This window comes from Mirounga angustirostris, unplaced genomic scaffold, assembly GCF_029215605.1.
Source record: "Mirounga angustirostris isolate CCGP_5_RB_7025 unplaced genomic scaffold, mMirAng1.0.hap1 SCAF_3, whole genome shotgun sequence".
Lineage (NCBI taxonomy): Eukaryota > Metazoa > Chordata > Mammalia > Carnivora > Phocidae > Mirounga > Mirounga angustirostris.
In genome coordinates, this window is record NW_026991711.1 from 62,509,590 (window position 1) to 62,526,985 (window position 17,396).

The 17,396-nt window shown below is 36.2% G+C and overlaps 1 protein-coding gene across 2 annotated transcripts in view; it reads right to left on the reverse strand.

Annotated features, from left to right (window-relative positions):
- COG6 (component of oligomeric golgi complex 6) overlaps positions 1-14,017 on the reverse strand; it is an 89,736-nt gene extending 75,719 nt beyond the window's left edge. The window contains exons 1-4 of one of the 2 annotated variants that reach the window (XM_045869365.3): positions 13,835-14,017; positions 10,364-10,507; positions 6,285-6,356; positions 1,338-1,396 (exon numbers count right to left, since the gene is read on the reverse strand). In XM_045869365.3, the coding sequence (XP_045725321.1) occupies positions 1,338-1,396; positions 6,285-6,356; positions 10,364-10,507; positions 13,835-13,987 (428 nt within the window). In that variant the 5' untranslated portion in view covers positions 13,988-14,017. The remainder of the gene's footprint in view (positions 1-1,337; positions 1,397-6,284; positions 6,357-10,363; positions 10,508-13,834) is intronic. The other variant, XM_064586155.1, reaches the window with a different exon arrangement.
- Between the last annotated feature and the right edge of the window lie 3,379 nt (positions 14,018-17,396).

Genomic DNA, 17,396 nt, shown 5'->3' on the forward strand with positions numbered 1-17,396 from the left:
TAGTGACTTCAATAGTATTAAAAAATATAGAAGTATATTTATGTGGATATCATTTCCTGATTATCACTGAAATCCACCCTCTATCAACTAAATAGCATAAAGAAATATTAGCTGCAGTTCTGTGAAGACAATGGAACTTTGCCTATTAGAACATCAGCTGTCACGATGACTGACCTTCTTCTAACCCAGTTGGGAAAATATTCATATCCTTTATATATGTCTCAGTAAGAATGTCATGTTATCCAAATAAGCCCACAGAATTTCTATTTCTAAAGCTAATCGCTTGTTTAACAAGGTTTCTTGCTAAAAAGAAAAGGTAATATTTAAAAATGGAGAAACAACTCCCGGCCAGCTCCCAGGAATCTGTTATAATTTCTACTATGTAATTTTCCTAAAATACTTTCCGCAAATGTTCACTTGGCACATCATATCTACAGCTCTAGGGATACTAAAATGTCAGAAATTTTCACTCCCAAAAGCATACCAGGCCAAAACGTTTTCATCAGCTTACTAAAATTATAAACATGAACAACCCTGCCTAGTTTTGAAAATATACAGAGAGAAACACAATATTCTAATGTTGCCTCCTCTAGACATTAATTAGGGTCCCATATATGGTATAAGCTCCAATACAATGCTTCTTTTTCAGTTTTTATTTTATGTTCCTTTCCTGACATTAGATTAGTTGCATTCCATATTCATTTACTCAAAAATTATTTATTGAATCTACAATATATTAGGCACTGGAGACACAAAAAGCGGGTAAGAAATTGTCATTGTTCTCAACAAGCTCACAGTTTAGTAGGAATAGAGACAATCAAACCAACAACTAATTATAAAAGACTGTAATACACAGTAAAATACATGAATCCATACTCTACTCACCTTCATTAACCCATTTATTCAGTGAACAAATATTAACATACCTATCTATAAACTACCATAAGAAAAATTTATACAGTGAACCCTTAATTATATCAGAGAGGATTAATCATAGCTAAAAAATAAGAGACAATGAGTGTAGAAAAAAATAAAATTACTAAAACTCTAAAATAATCTACATTTTAAAAAGCAATCTTTTTAATTCCACAGCAAACAATACACAACATTGTCAACTACAAGAATGAATAATCCCTCAACCCCAGTATCAAGTTTGATACTCCTAAATTATCATTTTATGTTTATTTCCTCTTGGATAAGAGCTTAGAATCTTATATGCTATATGAATTTTGAATCATCTTTTTTATTATTTTAACTCTGATTTGGAGTTACCTATAATTTTCTTTCCACTTAATCTCCAAATTAATGAAGAGGTAACTAAACAAAGTAAAACTTACCTTTCAGCTTGAAGCTTAGTGGTTTTTACTATTAAATCTTGCGTCTGTTCCTTTGCTGCCTAAAATTATAAACATATCTAACATCAGCACATTTCAATATTTTTATACTTCAGAAAACTAATAGTATCACTTACTGAAGTTCAAACTTACAGTGTGTGAGATCCAGAACTCAAAAGTTTAAAAAAGGCCAAAAAAATAAATAAAATATAAACAAATAAAAATTTAAAAGGCCAAATAGCTGACACAGATGTTTAAAGGCTCATACACTACCTTTACTAAGAGGAACCCACTCAGAGTTCTCAATAGACACATAATGCTAAGGCTTACAAGGAGAAAGGTATCAGGGTGCTAAGGAATTTAACAGTTCATGTTGTTTTTAGTGAAACAGAAGTACTGGAAAAGAAGGCTAAGAATGAAAAACATGAATTCTTTTATGCACATGTGATTTGAGATACCATGAGACTTCTAACTGGAGTTGTAAGGTAAGTCACTGAAATGCTAGTGTGGAACTCAACAGAAATGCCCAAGATGGAGATAAGCATTTGAGAGTTGGAATATACAAATTACTCCTCATATAGGGTTTTGGGGATGATCAGAGACAGCCATATCTAAAGGACAAGTTCCTGGCCAAGTTTTATATTAAGCAATCCTTCCCCCCACCAAACCAGAGCTAAGAGGATCGGGAGTGAAAACTTGATGAAAAGCTATTCTATCCTAAGATTAGGCAAATATTTTAAAGTGGACTGAAACAAAAGACAAATGTATCTACTTAGATTCTCAAAGAACTAAACATAAGGCAGTTAGAAAAGAGAGGAGAAACAAGTGGGTGTACGGCAGCTGGAGACATGGGGTCCATGCCCTGAAGGGACACAGAGTGAGTTAGAATTATGTATAAATAAAGCCACTAGTAAGTGGAAATTACAGTTGAAGTATTTTAACTATGTGGGTCCACTTACACAAGAACTACAGTTCAGTAAATCTCTTTTCTCTTCCTTATGATTTTCTTAGTAACATTTTCTTGTCTCTAGCTTACTTTATTGTTAGAATACAGTATATAATACAAATAACATATAAAATATGTGTTAATTGGCTGTTTATGTTAACAGCTTCTGGTCAACAGCAGGCTATTAGTAGTTAAGTTTTGGGGAGTCAAAAGTTATATGCAGATTTTTTTCCTGTGTGGGGGTCAACGCCCCTAACCTCTGGCATTGTTCAAGTGTCAACTGTATAAAGTAGTTACACAAACACATACGGTGGAACATCAGTCTGTTAAAGATAGGATACCAGAGCAAATATGTTAAGATATGGGTCATTTTCATGCTGGAACACTACAATAAAGAGCCAAGCTTCTGCTGCAAATGTTTCTAGAGCTGCATTAGATCTAGACAAAAATCCCTAGCCCACCGCAACTTCTGGGTTCTTAGAGGCCTAATCCTCCTACAGTCTTTCAGATTGTCAATGAAATTTTCTACCTCATTGCTTCATATGGGCATCCCATCAATAAGAATCCCAACCCCATCTCCAGTTGAGTCTGTGTTCCTTGCAGCCAAATTATGTGCCTAGCAAATAGTAAATTTTTTTTTTTTTTAAGATTTTATTTATTTATTTGAGAGAGAGAGAATGAGAGACAGAGAACATGAGAGGGAGGAGGGTCAGAGGGAGAAGCAGGCTCCCCGCCGAGCAGGGAGCCCGATGCGGGACTCGATCCTGGGACTCCAGGATCATGACCCGAGCCGAAGGCAGTCGCTTAACCAACTGAGCCACCCAGGCGCCCAAATAGTAAATATTTTTAAGAAAATAGATTTGAATCTAGGTAATTCAGCAGATCAATAACTTTTAAGGAATGGAGTTGAACACAATGGCTCCCATGGTACTATTCTAAAATTATTACTCTTTAAATCTACTAATTTCTTCAAATTCTTCTTTATCTTTCCTAATGTTGCTTTGCTTTCAAGATCCACTGCCAACTTATTCTTGCCTAATATAATTGTTTAAAATATTCCCTCAATTCTAAAATATATTTATATTTTAATATTTGTGAAAAAAGAATGCTTCACAAAATTAATATCAAAAAATGCTTACTAGCTTCTTTTTTTAGTCTCAGTCATTATTAAATTGAAGGTATATCTTACAAAAAACACCATCTATTAATCGCTGAAATATGATACTTGATTACAATGGTATACAATAAGAATTATGCATATTTCCTGACTCTTCATTTATAAATTGTGGTAATGATTCCAAAATAATGTTTAACAATACCAGTGAAGATCATTATCCTAAAACAATTTCCAATTTATCTTAAATGTTAAGGATGATTATTTCTCATTAAATAATAAACACAGGCCTCTAAATGTAATTTATCCAAGCAAATCCACAAAGGGATAAACCACAGCATATAACAATTACTGATTGTATTTCTTTTTTTTTTCTTAACATATATTGCATTATTTGTTTCAGAGGTACAGATCTGAGATTCAACAGTCTTGCACAATTCACAGCGCTTACCAGAGCACATACCCTCCCCAGTGTCTATCACCCAGTCACCCATCCCTCCCACCCCACCCCCCACTCCAGCAACTCTCAGTTTGTTTCCTGAGATTAAGAATTCCTCATAACTGATTACATTTCTAAAAGTATCTTGTAATAATCATCTCTAAAATGTCCTAAATCTAAAGTATTTTGAAAAATATGAGCTAATTTAATTAGTCCTGTGTACAAACATCCTAAAATGAAAAAGTAATACTTTTTTCTATGAATGAATAAATTAAAAACATTATTCTAGAGTTGACAGTCTGAGTGGGTACTATTAAAATTCCAACAACACTACATGCAAATAAATCAGTGCCAATGGATGAACAAAACTTTCAAAATCACAGATCTAATCCCTAATCTGAGAATCAAAATTGAATGTAAACAACAAATAGTATAAAATATTTTTAAATATTCAGTTTAAAAAGCTATGAGAGAATCTTTTGCAAGTGATGAAAATGTACATCTTCATTATGGTAGCTGTTTCATGGGTATAGAATTGTCAAAATGCACTGATTTGTACACATCAAATGGGTGCAGTTTATTACTGTAAATCAATTTTTCCTCAATAAAATTGATATAAAAAAAGAAAGAAGGGCTCGTGCCATTATAAGGAAAAAACAGGACTGGTGGGTGCAAAGAAAATACAAAGGACAAAACCAAAGAGGATGTTTTGTGGTTTAAAATACTTATAATCTGTTTTGAAAATAGCGTGAAGAATAAAAATACTTTGATCTTTCCACATCTACAAATAGCTATGATAAAAGGATAAAAATACAATTAAAGATAAAAATTAGAAAACATGAGATTCTGCCCCCTAAAACAGGAACTTAAGTAATCCCATAATACCAAATATAAAAATAATACTACAAAAGAAACGCAAGTGTATATAATACAGAAAACCTTATAGAGTGTAATTTGAGAAAAGGCATTAAATCATGGAAGCCAGAAGATGAGAAAAGGAAATAAAGAGAAAGTTAGAGAAACAGAATAGTCAAATAAAATTACTAAGCAACAAAAGTAATATTGCAAAAAATGTAAAATGACAATAATTAGCAAAGATTTTATGACTATTTAAGTATTATGTAATTCATAAGGACCTAAGGTTGAACAATAGATATGCCAGTACTGAAATTTAGTTAAGACTAGGAAAGCTAAAATCTTAGAGAAACAGGAAACTGGTTCTAGAGATAGATCATGCAAGTACCTTAGAATTGATCTGTGGAATATGCATAGATTAATGATTCTTCCTAGAATCACTGTAGCTGTCAATAGTTCCAGGAGAATCTTAAAGGTATAAGTTTTAAATAAAAATGTGAAGGTAGTAAACATAATCATGACTGACTCTTAAGAGGAACCCTATTCTATTCACTATTCCAAAATTATATAAATGGGGGTAATTAGGTTAAATCTTAACTCTGTAATCAAACTAGAAGTTTCAAACTACTTTACTTTTATTTTTTTTTTAATTTTATTATGTTAGTCACCATACAACCTATCATTGGTTTTTGATGTGGTGATCCACGATCCATTGTTTTCATGTAACACCCAGTACTCCACGCAGTACGTGCCCTCCTTAATACCCATCACCAGGCTAACCAATCCCCCCTCCCCTCTAAAACCCTGTTTGTTTCTCAGAGTCCATAGTTTCTCATGGTTCATCTGTCCCCCCGATTCCCCCCCCTTCATTTTCCCCTTCCTTCTCCTAATGTCCTCCATGCTATTCCTTATGTCCCACAAATAAGTGAAACCATATGATAATTGACTTTCTCTGCTTGACTTATTTCACTTAGCATAATCTCCCCCAGTCCCATCCATGTTGATGTAAAAGTTGGGTATTCATCCTTTCTGATGGCTGAGCAATATTCCATTGTATATATGAACCACATCTTCTTTATCCATTCATCCGTTGAAGGGCATCTCGGCTCTTTCCACAGTTTGGCTACTGCAGACATTGCTGCTATCAAACTACTTTAATAAACAGATGTAGAATTATAGATATTTTCCTGAGATTTTTTTTTTTTTGTGGGGAGGCTGAGCACAAAACATAACTAAGCTGGGTCTTTGTTACGCATAGCTTTAGTCTGGACTTATTCCTAAGAGTTTCTACTAAGGCACAAATTCCTGCTAGATTTATGGGATATTATGAGATTGAGAGGTTTATCAAAATTCTATACAGTTAGCTCTACACTGACTAGATCAAAATATAAAGGCATCTGGAGTTAACTAAACAATATCAGTAAACCATCACCCAAAATACCCATTTATAGTTAAAAAAAAGCATAATATTTATACTTGCATTTCCTATAGGACATGATATATTAGCTATCCATACATCTTGTAGATCTAGCTAACAATTTTTGAAAGCTTACTTTGAGTCAGGAACTACACTAAAATCCAACCATTACACAGTACCTGTAGGCGACTTTTCATATCTTGACAACAACTGCTCATTGCTTGAACATCTTCATTTATGCTTTCAAGTTCCTGAAAAGGAAAAAAAGTAACAGCAAGCATTACATATATTGTTAAAGAAATTCTCTTCTCTTAGCCAAATCCTTATTTTTATCTCATGAATTTTTTTTGCCCAAGCATGACTAAAGATCCCATATTTAAGATTGGAAAAATTAAAAAGAATAACATCTAGTGTTAGAAAAGATATAAAGAAATTAGTAAATGCTTTTTAAAGAGGGTGACAATAGGAAATGGCAAATGCTTTAAGAATATTAATACCTCTTCATTCAGGTATACTAACACTAAGATTTATCCTAAAAATGAACCAGGTAAGTGTGCAACAATACATGTAAGAAGATCAACATAGAGTTGCCTAAAACAAAAGGAAAATGTGAAACATTTCCAACCACACAATGGGAATCTGTGCATATATTAACAATGACTATATATATGTATGTGTGTACATATATATATGTTTATATATATAGGCATAAAAAGATGTCTATATATGACTTTTAAAAAGTATATGAAACAATACATATCATACCTCCCATTTTAAAAAAAGTAATATATATATATATATACACACACACACACACACAGAAGAACACAAGAAAAGCAAGGCAATAAAATGCTGACAAAAGTTATTTCTGGGTGATAGGATAATAAGCAATTGCTCTGGCTTCTGATCTTATCTAACTTTTCTATAGTGAATTATTTCTAACTTTTAATTAATAAAAACAAGCAAATACGAAAACCCAATAAACTAAAAATCGTGCCTCCTCTACCTTGTGGAAAGTCATCACACGGTAGATCATGCCACAAAGCTGGCAATCTCAGTTACATTCTCTCCCTGTGTACTTCCTCCTCTAGTCCCCTCCAGGTACATGGGAATGTAACTGGTCATTAAGTCCTATCATTTATCCCCTTACTGCATGTATCTTATCCATTTCTTTTTTACTACTCTAACAACTACTACTTTAGTTCAGGTCAATTGGTATCTCTTACGTGAACTGATAAAAAAAAAAAAAAAGTTTTCCAACAGGTCTCCCAGGCTCTACACTTTTTACCAAACCATCCTCTCCAGTCCTTATTGAATCAATGAAAAATACTATATGAAAAATCATATTCACAAAATCATATTTAGCTTTATACTGCACTACTATCTTTTTTTTCCCCAATTCAATTTGGTGTCACACAACAGAAACATACACAAGGAAGTTTCAGTGGTAGACAGCAGACAATCCCTTTCAACAGAATACCCAGGCCTTCAAATAGAAACATGACCGGCTTATGAAGGAATGAGCCAATCAGAGGGCAAGAGATAAGAAAGCTCCCCAGTGAGGCTATAAACAAAGTGTGAGGATAAACCAGTTAGAAAACCACTTATCAGAATATGAGCATAAATCTAAGTTCTAGAAGTAAGATTTTTCTCCCTTCTTTCTATGAAGTACTTTGAATTATAAATATCATAGCACCAATATTTTCAAATGTTACTCACTATACTTAACAGATAGCATATAAATCAAATCATTAAATGAAGTCCTAAATTGCTTTGAGGTGAACAGTAAAAAAAAAGCATGATTTCAAAATATCAATATTAGCAATAGCAGAAACCTAAGTAAACTAATCTCACTATTCCCTTAAATTTCACTGTGTAATCTAATACGAATAGCACTATGACATTATCAGCCAGCTAGGTCAAGAATACTCCTAATATTTACTTTAGCCATAATAATATACCAAATGGACCTGATTTGTCAGGTCCATGTATATGGAATAATATAAATTACATCTCTGAATATCTGACTTCAATGCAGAGTTTTGATGACTGTAATTCAATGGCCTGTATATTACGTATAAAGTCTTTATTTGAACTTAGGGCAAACTGTCTTCCCCTGCCCCCCAATTAAATAAAATTATAGGCTTGGGAAATACAACTGGTGTATGATAAACTTTTTAAAAACTTTTTATTGTGGAAAATTTTCAAAAATATCCAAAAGTTGAGATAATATGAATGCCAATATACATATCACCCGGCTTCGACCACTCTTGTTTCATCTATTTCTCTACCCACTTTCTACTTCTCCCCCATTCCTTTCTCCCTCCCTCACAAACTGAATTATTTTATGTTCATGATATTTTATCATTTCATTCATAAACATCAGTATATGCTTCTAAGAAGATTCAAAAAACATAATGCCATTTTCACATCTAAATATTTAACAATAATCTCTTAATATCAAATTAGTCAGTGTTCCAATCACCCCAGCTGTCCCAATTTTTAAATAATTATTGCAAGTCAGGAACCAAGATTCACAAATAGCAACTTGCTGCAATTTCTCATTTCTTTTTTTAATCTATACAGTCTCACTTCCCCCTACTTCTTTTTCTTTTTCTTACAATTTATTTGTTGAAGAAACCAGCTCATTTGTCTCTACAGTTCCCTACACTTTATATTCGCTGACTACATATTTGTGGTGTTAACATATTTCTCTGACCCCAGTATTTCCTATAAACAGGCAGTTAGATCTAGAAGCTTGATTATATTCTGGTTCAATTTTCTGGCAAGAATTTTTCATAGGTGGTGTTGTATACCCTTATTAGGAGTGACAGATAAGATGTTAGCAGCTTTTTGTGAGGTTAGCTGCTAGTGATGACCAACAGCTAGACCAGTGGTGCTCAACCAGGGCAATTTTGTCCCCCGATGGGGCATTTGGCAGTGTTTGTAGACATTCATGGGTGAACAACTGAAGAAGAAGTGGTACTACTGGTATTTAGTGGATAGAAGCCCTGGATGCTGTTCAACATCCCAAACACAGAAGATAGTCCCCACTTGTCTGACCCAAAATGTAAAATAGTGCCAAGTTGAGAAACCTTGAACTAGATCCATAAATTTAACAGTGGTGGCAAAATCTTCTCATCTTCTATCATTCCTTCTTCATTTATTAGAATAAAGCTATAAAGAGAAGCCTCCCCTCAACAACTGTATGTAAATGGAACAAAAGACAGGATAAACGCTTGACTCTTTCCTTTTATTTAGCAGTTTTCAAAATAAGTTAGTTCCCTTATATCCACGAAATATAACCAATGAGGGTTCTGTTCGGTTTTTAGATTAGTATGAATTTGTGGGTTTAAACATGTTTGGTATGTTTTAGTCCACTGAGTTATTCTTACTGATGCTCTAATCATCCTATCTCTGGACAAGAGAAGCCTCATCTAGTTAGCTCCAAAGTTCTTCTGTCACTTTCCCAAGGGTCTCAGATAGCTTCCCTGCTTTCTGATATTTGTAAGATTGTTCCTTTCAGTGGGAAACGGTATTTAGGACCACAATCTGGATGTGCTCATGGATACCCTTTCTATTCTTACAAACACTACCAAACTGTCCTTCCAACCTTCAGTCAATGAAATCTTTCTAAACTATTAAATATCATCTGTTTATTAATTATTCACTGAAACTATATATAACACTTTCATACAACTCATACAGAATGTGATATTAATAAAATTAACAAAATATTGCATAAGTAAAATATAACATAATAAAATTCATTTTTACCCTACAGTGAGTAGTCTGCTTACTCAAGTATGATAAATTATTACTTATGCCAGAAGTAACTGATTTTAATTAATCTGAAAATTTCCTAATTTATGATGTGCTAAAGTAACTCAATCCTAATTAATCTTCAATGGAGAAGTGATTATCCAAAGGAGGTTTATTCAGTGAGGAAAAATTTCCACTGGAAAATCATTTAAAGAAATGTTTTTTCTTGTTTTTGTTGTTAGAAAAGCAAAAATTTCTAAGAGAATATCCTAGAACAAATGTTACAACTTTCTAAGAAGCAGCATTAGTGGAGGTCACAGATTCCAAAATCACACTAACTGAAGGACCTGATGCTTCTGGAGTAAGTAGTTAAGTTTTCTATTTGAACATGGTATGTGAACAGCAAACATATCAACCCAATTCATAAAAATACTTAGCACAGAGTTAGGCATACAATAAGTTCTCAATAAATGTTAAATGAAAAGAATTTACATACTTCCTTCACCTCCTTGAAAATGCTGACAAATTCTTCATTGATGGCCAAACTTCTGCGTTCAATATCTCCACGTAAATTTCTTCGAGTCCGTAAACTGTTTTCAACAAAAAAGGTTGAAAGTGCCTTGAGAGCTTCCAACATCTCCTACACAATTGATAATAGAAGACAATTACTGGGGCCAATTTTCAAATGTTTTCCTAATCTCAAGCCAAATTTTAATGAAATTATTTTCAAATATTTCCATTAAATAAGCAAAAAATACCAGGTGATCTTCACATTACTGAATAGTAAACTTATTTCCAAAACACTGTTAAGGATCTACTTACTTTTATATTGCGGCATGTATACATCACTGCAAAATTGTTTGTAATTTTAAAGACTGCAAATACCCTTAATGTCCATCTAAAGTGAACTGGTTAAAGAAATTATGATATATCCATTTTAGCAAAGATGAAAATTCTTTATGTACTTATATAATACAAACTTCAAGATACAGTAAGTGAAATAGCAAGGTACACAAACAGTTCTAATACCAACTGTTAAAAAAGAAAAAGGACTATATACGTGCATACTTCCTGATGAATGTGTAAACTATCTCTGGAAGGATATATATAAGAAAGAAGTACCACCTGTAGCCTCCAGGCTAGGAACTGAGTAACTGGGAGCAGAACTTAGAGAAGGCCTCTCTGAGGTGACTTTTGAACTGAGGCCTAAGTAAATAGGAAAGGCATCCATGGGGACAAAACAGTTCACAGGCAGAAAAAGCTGTGAGTACAAAGACCCTAAAGCAGCAGAAAGGCCAGTATGACTGAAGCTGTGGGACACTACTAGAGGTTTAGGGAAAGGAGTAATGTAATGTGCTTTATATGTTTAAAAGTTTATTCTAACTTTGTGAGGAGAGCAGATCGGGGGGGGAGGGGGGAAGGCAAGAAAGGAAGCAATTAGGAAGAAACTAAAATGAACAAGAAAGTAGCACTGCAGGTGAAAAGAAGGAGATATTCCAAAACAACTTTTTTCAAGGTAGAGCCGAGAGGATTCGTTAATGGACTGAATGTAAGAAGTGAAAAAAATAACAGGAATCAAAAATTATTTATACACTTTTTGCTTGTCTGGGTAAGTGATGTTCTTTACTAACAGTAGAAAGCAGAACCAGTTTGGAGAAAAACCAAGAGTCTGGCTATGTTAAGTTTTTATGATGTTGATCAGGTAACTAATTAGAAGTGTCATGTAAGCAACAGACTATACAAATCTGGAGCTCAGTAGAGATGTCAAGAACAGGGTTATAAATTTGAGAATCATCACCCTTTTTGTTATTTAAAACCATGAAAGTGAGAGTTCTCCTACAGAGAGAATATGCATAGAGGAGAGAAGGGAGAAGACCAAGCCCAGAATATCTAACTCCAAATATAAATTCCTACACCTGAACTAACATATATTGTAATGGGCTTACCCTTCTGTGTTTCAGTTAAAATGTTATTTTGCAATATTGGCTGGACTGACAAAAAAAATAGTAAAGCTATTTAAATTCAACTTAATATTTAAGAAAGCATTACAAAGATTTATGTACAAAAAAAAGAAAAACCATAAAATGAAACCATTTCTTTTGACTATAACCTTGAAATGTCCTAGGCCTGGCTCAAAGAAGTAGTCCGAAAGCGATGAATGAACAAAATCACAGAGACAGCTGCAAATTACAGCTTTATTGGTTACATGATTTAACCAATTATTACATGATATAACCATTTTGGTTTAACCAATTGGTATTTAACCAATTTGGTATAACCAATTGGTTACATGATATAACCAATAACCAAAAACACCAGTTATTGGTTACATGATTTAACCTTGTTACACTCTTTCAATACGTTATTTTTCTCTTGAGTAAAAAGGAGATAATGTTATCTACATCACAGCAGCTGTATTAAATGAGATAATAGGTGTCAGTATTAGACACATTAAACAATAAGCTGTATAATAAAATTAACATTTAATAAGAAATGGTAAGTGCTGGGCACTCTGCTGAGCACTTAAGATTCTCTTGTCAATTGAATCCTCACAACAACCCTGAGAAAGTTACCAGCAGTATTCTCAACTTAGAAATGATGAAAAATAAGCTTAGAGAAATTAAGGGGCTTACTCAAATCATAATGCTTCAGTTTGATGGTTATATCTAATAAATAGGCGGCCCCAGAGCCCGTCTTACTATATTATGTTGTTTTTTTATACACAAATTCTTATTGACAGCTTATTTTCGGTTACCTACAAATCTATCTATAAAGTTCTCTCACTTCTACATATATTTTTTCTTTATGGCATGACCAATTTACCTAAAGACTCAATGATACAGAAGAGACAACCAGCTACGAGAGAAGCTGGATGGGTGAGTTTCAGGAGGTACTTGGAGAGGATGTGGACGGTTTATCTTGTGAAGAAACACAGCATGAGCCCACATATCACAGGCGGAGCTTAGCTAACAACAAAAACTAGTAGTACATAGTATTTCATCTGAGCCCTGAGCAGGTAGTTCTTCCGCGTTGCAAATTACTTCAGTCGTTCTCACCCGTCAGTGGAAATGCTCAATTATGCCTACCCCGGTTCTCCAGTTCCTCCTCACCCCGATTGACGCTGCCTAGTCTTGTAATTTACTCTTGCATGGGTTTCTTTTCTTTTTTTTTTTTTTTAAGATTTTATTTATTTTTATTTGAGAGAGAGAGAATGAGAGAGAGGGAGTACATGAGAGGGGGAGGGTCAGAGGGAGAAGCAGACCCCCCGCCGAGCAGGGAGCCCGATGCGGGACTCGATCCCGGGACTCCAGGATCATGACCTGAGCCGACGGCAGTCGCTTAACCACCTGAGCCACCCAGGCGCCCCGGGTTTCTTTTCTTTTTTTTTTTTTTTTAGATTTTTTATTTATTTATTTGACAGAGAGAGACACAGCGAGAGAGGGAACACAAGTAGGGGGAGTGGCAGAGGGAGAAGCAGGCCTCCCGCTGAGCAGAGAGCCCGATGTGGGGCTCGATCCCAGGACTCTGGGATCATGACCTGAGCCGAAGGCAGATGCTTAACGACCGAGCCACCCAGGCGCCCCGGGTTTCTAATCCTGCCCTGGGCTCTCCTCTCCCCCTGTTCGGACCCCCGAACACCTCCCGGGTAGGAGACTCCACCGTTTGCCTCCCGGAGCGAGAGCCTTCCAGGAACAGGTTTTTCAAAGGGAGGGGACACCCAAGACACCTCTTCGCTTTTCCAGGGATTCCTCGGCCTCCCCCTTCTTACCGGCACTTAAGATTCTCTTAAGTGATTCTCTTGTCAATTGAAGACAAGAGGTCGCGGAAGACAAGGAAGACCGCGGGTCTGCGGTCCCCTCCACGGAGGGACGAAGGGATGAGGGAGTGGGTGCCGAACAGACGCCGCCCCCGGCCAGCCTCAGCTCGGCGGGCGACGCGGGACCCCGGCCCTGCCAGCTCTGGTTACCTTGTCGTTGTCCAGCCGCGTCTCCAGGATCTTATTCAGCTTCCGCGACAGCGGGTTACTGGTCTGCGCCGGGACGCCGCCTGCCCCATTGCTGAGGCCGTTGGCAGCCCCGGACGCGGGTACTGCCACTACCTCCCCGCCACCCTCGGCCATAGCGTCGCAGGCCCCGCCCCCCCCTTCCGTGGCGGCCACCTCAGCCTTAGGCTGGGACGCACGCCAGCTGCGCGAGTACTGCGCATGTGCACCGTCTGCCGCGCATGCGCCCCGGGTCGCGGAAGGCTCTGTGCGCACCGCCTAGCTCAGCCTGGCTGCTGGAAGGGCGGGGCGGTTGGGGAAGTTAGGGGTAAGCGGGTGGATGCTTAGGGTGGGAAGGGGAGACTGGCGGGAGGTTTCTCAAAATGGTCTGAAATTTAAATTATATTTAAAGTTTGGGTATTAAGATTTATGGGATTAAAAGGATTTCGGAATCCTGAATCAATGAAAAGTCTAGCTAAGCATGAGTAACATACACTGACACCTGTTCCTGGCATATAAATTCAGTAAAAGTTAGTTCTACAGTAATTAAATCCACTTTACCTGAATTCTCTTGTTTTTTAAGTATTTACTGAAGCATATTGCATGCTAGGTACTCAGGTAGGTATTGGGGGATCTACATTATATGTCTGAGAAAAAGGAGTTAAATGTTAACAAGATTGTGATGAGCGCTCGGAGGGTGCTGAAATGCACTGAAAGAGAATAGTGGGAGGAGGAAGGTCTGGTAGGAAGGTCTGGTAAGGAGTTGACATCTAACCTGAGATTTGAAGGAAAATCTGAAACATAAGGTGAAATCATTCCCAGGTAGGAGAAAGTGTAAATGCAAAGGTCCAAAGACAAGGAGAAACTCGGGTGTTCCACGAATTGGCCAAAGCCAGTGTAGTTGTAGAGTAACAGATGAGGAAGTGAGTAAGAAGATGAAAAATAAATTCTCAGGAGGGTCTAGATAACAAATATGGTTATTTTTAAATTTCTTCTCTCACTTTTTAAAATTTGGATCAGAGTAAAATATCTGAACTTGTTTAGTATTTTTCTGAAACACTAACCATTTAGCTTTGGTCCTTAATCTGCCTTATGCCATATGTGTATGTATAGATAGACACATATACATGTATGTGTGTGTATGTGTGTGTGTGTTTGTGTGTGTATTACATATATATACCTGACAAAATCACTTATCCCAATTCTGGCAAATAAAGAAGAAATGGCTCAATTAGCAAAAAGAAAAGACCCTAAAGGCCCTGTGAATTCAATAAATGTTGAAGAAAATTGTAAAGTGCTACTGAGGGAAAATAAAGAGGAGGGAGGGAGGGGAGCAAGAGAAAGAGAAACTGGAAACAATCAGTGTCCATCAGTAAAGTACTGAATAAATAAATTATGGTCTGTTCACTCAGTACTATGCTATGCAATTTATCTGCTGTGAAGGAAATTTAAATGCTAATGTGGAAATAATTCCAAAATATAATCTGTGAAAAAAGCAAGGTGAATTAGGGGAGCCTGAGTGGCTCAGTCGTTAAGCGTCTGCCTTCAGCTCAGGTCATGATCCCAGGGTCCTGGGATCGAGCCCCACATCGGGCTCCCTGCTCAGCGGGGAAGCCTGCTTCTCCCTCTTCCACTCCTCCTGCTTGTGTTCCCTCTCTCACTGTGTGTCTCTCTGTCAAATAAATAAATAAAATCTTTAAAAAAAAAAAAGCAAGGTGAATTATGGTGCATATAGTGCGTATGATCCCTTGTAGATACATGTAAATTTAAGCTTTTTCGTTTTTTTCAGGATGGCATTCCTGTGAAAGGGACGCTTTCACTTTTTATTTTGTACCTTTCCAAATGGATTGAAAATTTCTAATCTTCCCCATGTGCTACTGAATATATTAACAGAGATTATTCAGGTAGAGTAATATGGCCTAATTTTCTTTGCTCACTTGTACTTCTCTGAATTTGCAATTGTAAAAAAAAGAAACAAAATCATTTGAAAATTAGAATAATATGTGGTAGTATGAGGATGGAAATTATTGTACAGTTTAAACATTCAAAGCCATTTGTATGTTTTTTAATGTTTCCTTAATTATCATATGTTCTATAAGGCTAACTATAAATTATAAGTTAAGTGCTTAAAATCAATATTTTTCCAAAGTTAAAGTAAATATTTGAGTGAGCCTCATCAGAAACCTGTTATATATGTATATACATAAAATTAAACATAAAAGTTTTCTTTTCGTGAAAATGTGAAAGATAAGTTCATATATTGAGCTCTTTAATATACTAGAGCACTAAAAGAATGAAAAGACAGGCTCTGATTTAAATATTTTAATTTCATGGGAAAATAAATACATGCATGTTGAAGAGTGAAGGAGTCTCACGTCCCTACAGAGGAACGATGCTGTAGAGTAAAACATGGAGATTCTTACCTTCCAAGTCATGGTTGAAAGGAGGACCTCCCCAAAATCCCCCTCTTCTCCTTTGGATGGTTATTTAAGCTTTCTTGCTCTTTGGCTTCTGAAATAAGTGGAAGTCACGTAATAGTGGTCACTGTGGCTTCATCAAAATGTATGATTTATTAAGCCACATCTGTGAGTGGTAGAATTTTCAACCCTCTCTACTTTTCACTGCATTAATAGCAATAGCTCCTATTTCTTAGCATTCAAATGTATTGATAATCAGGCTCAATGCTAGATCTTTTTAATATGCTGTTCTTATCTTGATAACTACCCTGCAGCATAAGGATCATTACCATGTTGTCATGTAACTAGTACTCTGTTGTTGATGAGTAATCCAAGACTAAGAATCTTTGTTCATGGGCCCAAGTGAACAAACTTTGTGGGTAGTTAGGAAGAAGGATGACTGACATCCAGAATCATTTTGTTCATCTGATTATTAAGAACTTCCATTGCAGGGGCTCCTGGGTGGCTCAGCCGTTAAGCGTCTGCCTTCGGCTCAAGTCATGATCCCAGGGTCCTGGGATCTAGCCCCACATCGGGCTCCCTGCTCAGCAGGAAGCCTGCTTCTCCCTCTCCACTCCCCCTGCTTGTGTTCCTGCTCTCGCTATCTCTTTCTGTCAAATAAATAAATAAAATCTTAAAAAAAAAAAAAAAAAAGAACTTCCATTGCAATGGAGGCTACATGGTCCTCCAAAGCCTTGCCATTAGTAGGCATATTATTCCAGAGTGCCCACAGGTGATAATTTGATTAACTTATTTAGTCATTGCAAGCCATAGGCTGCCCAAATCCCATCCCTTAATATTAGCCAGTTTTATTTTTTCAGCACCAATTAGACCAGATAGAAAATACTTGATTTTCCCATCTTTTCCTTAGGGATTAGTTGCTATTGGACAAACCAAATAATCCTTGTGAAAGCTGGAGAATCAAGCTCAGGAAATAGGCAGAAGCAGAGGGAAGCCATGTAGCCAGAACTATGGCTGAAATTACTCCACGACCAATTTGTTGAAGATGTCACTAGCCCCCAAGCTGAACCCTAGATTCTTTGGTTGATTCTGTACGTTGCACCCACCACTGGCCATATTGACAGTGCTGT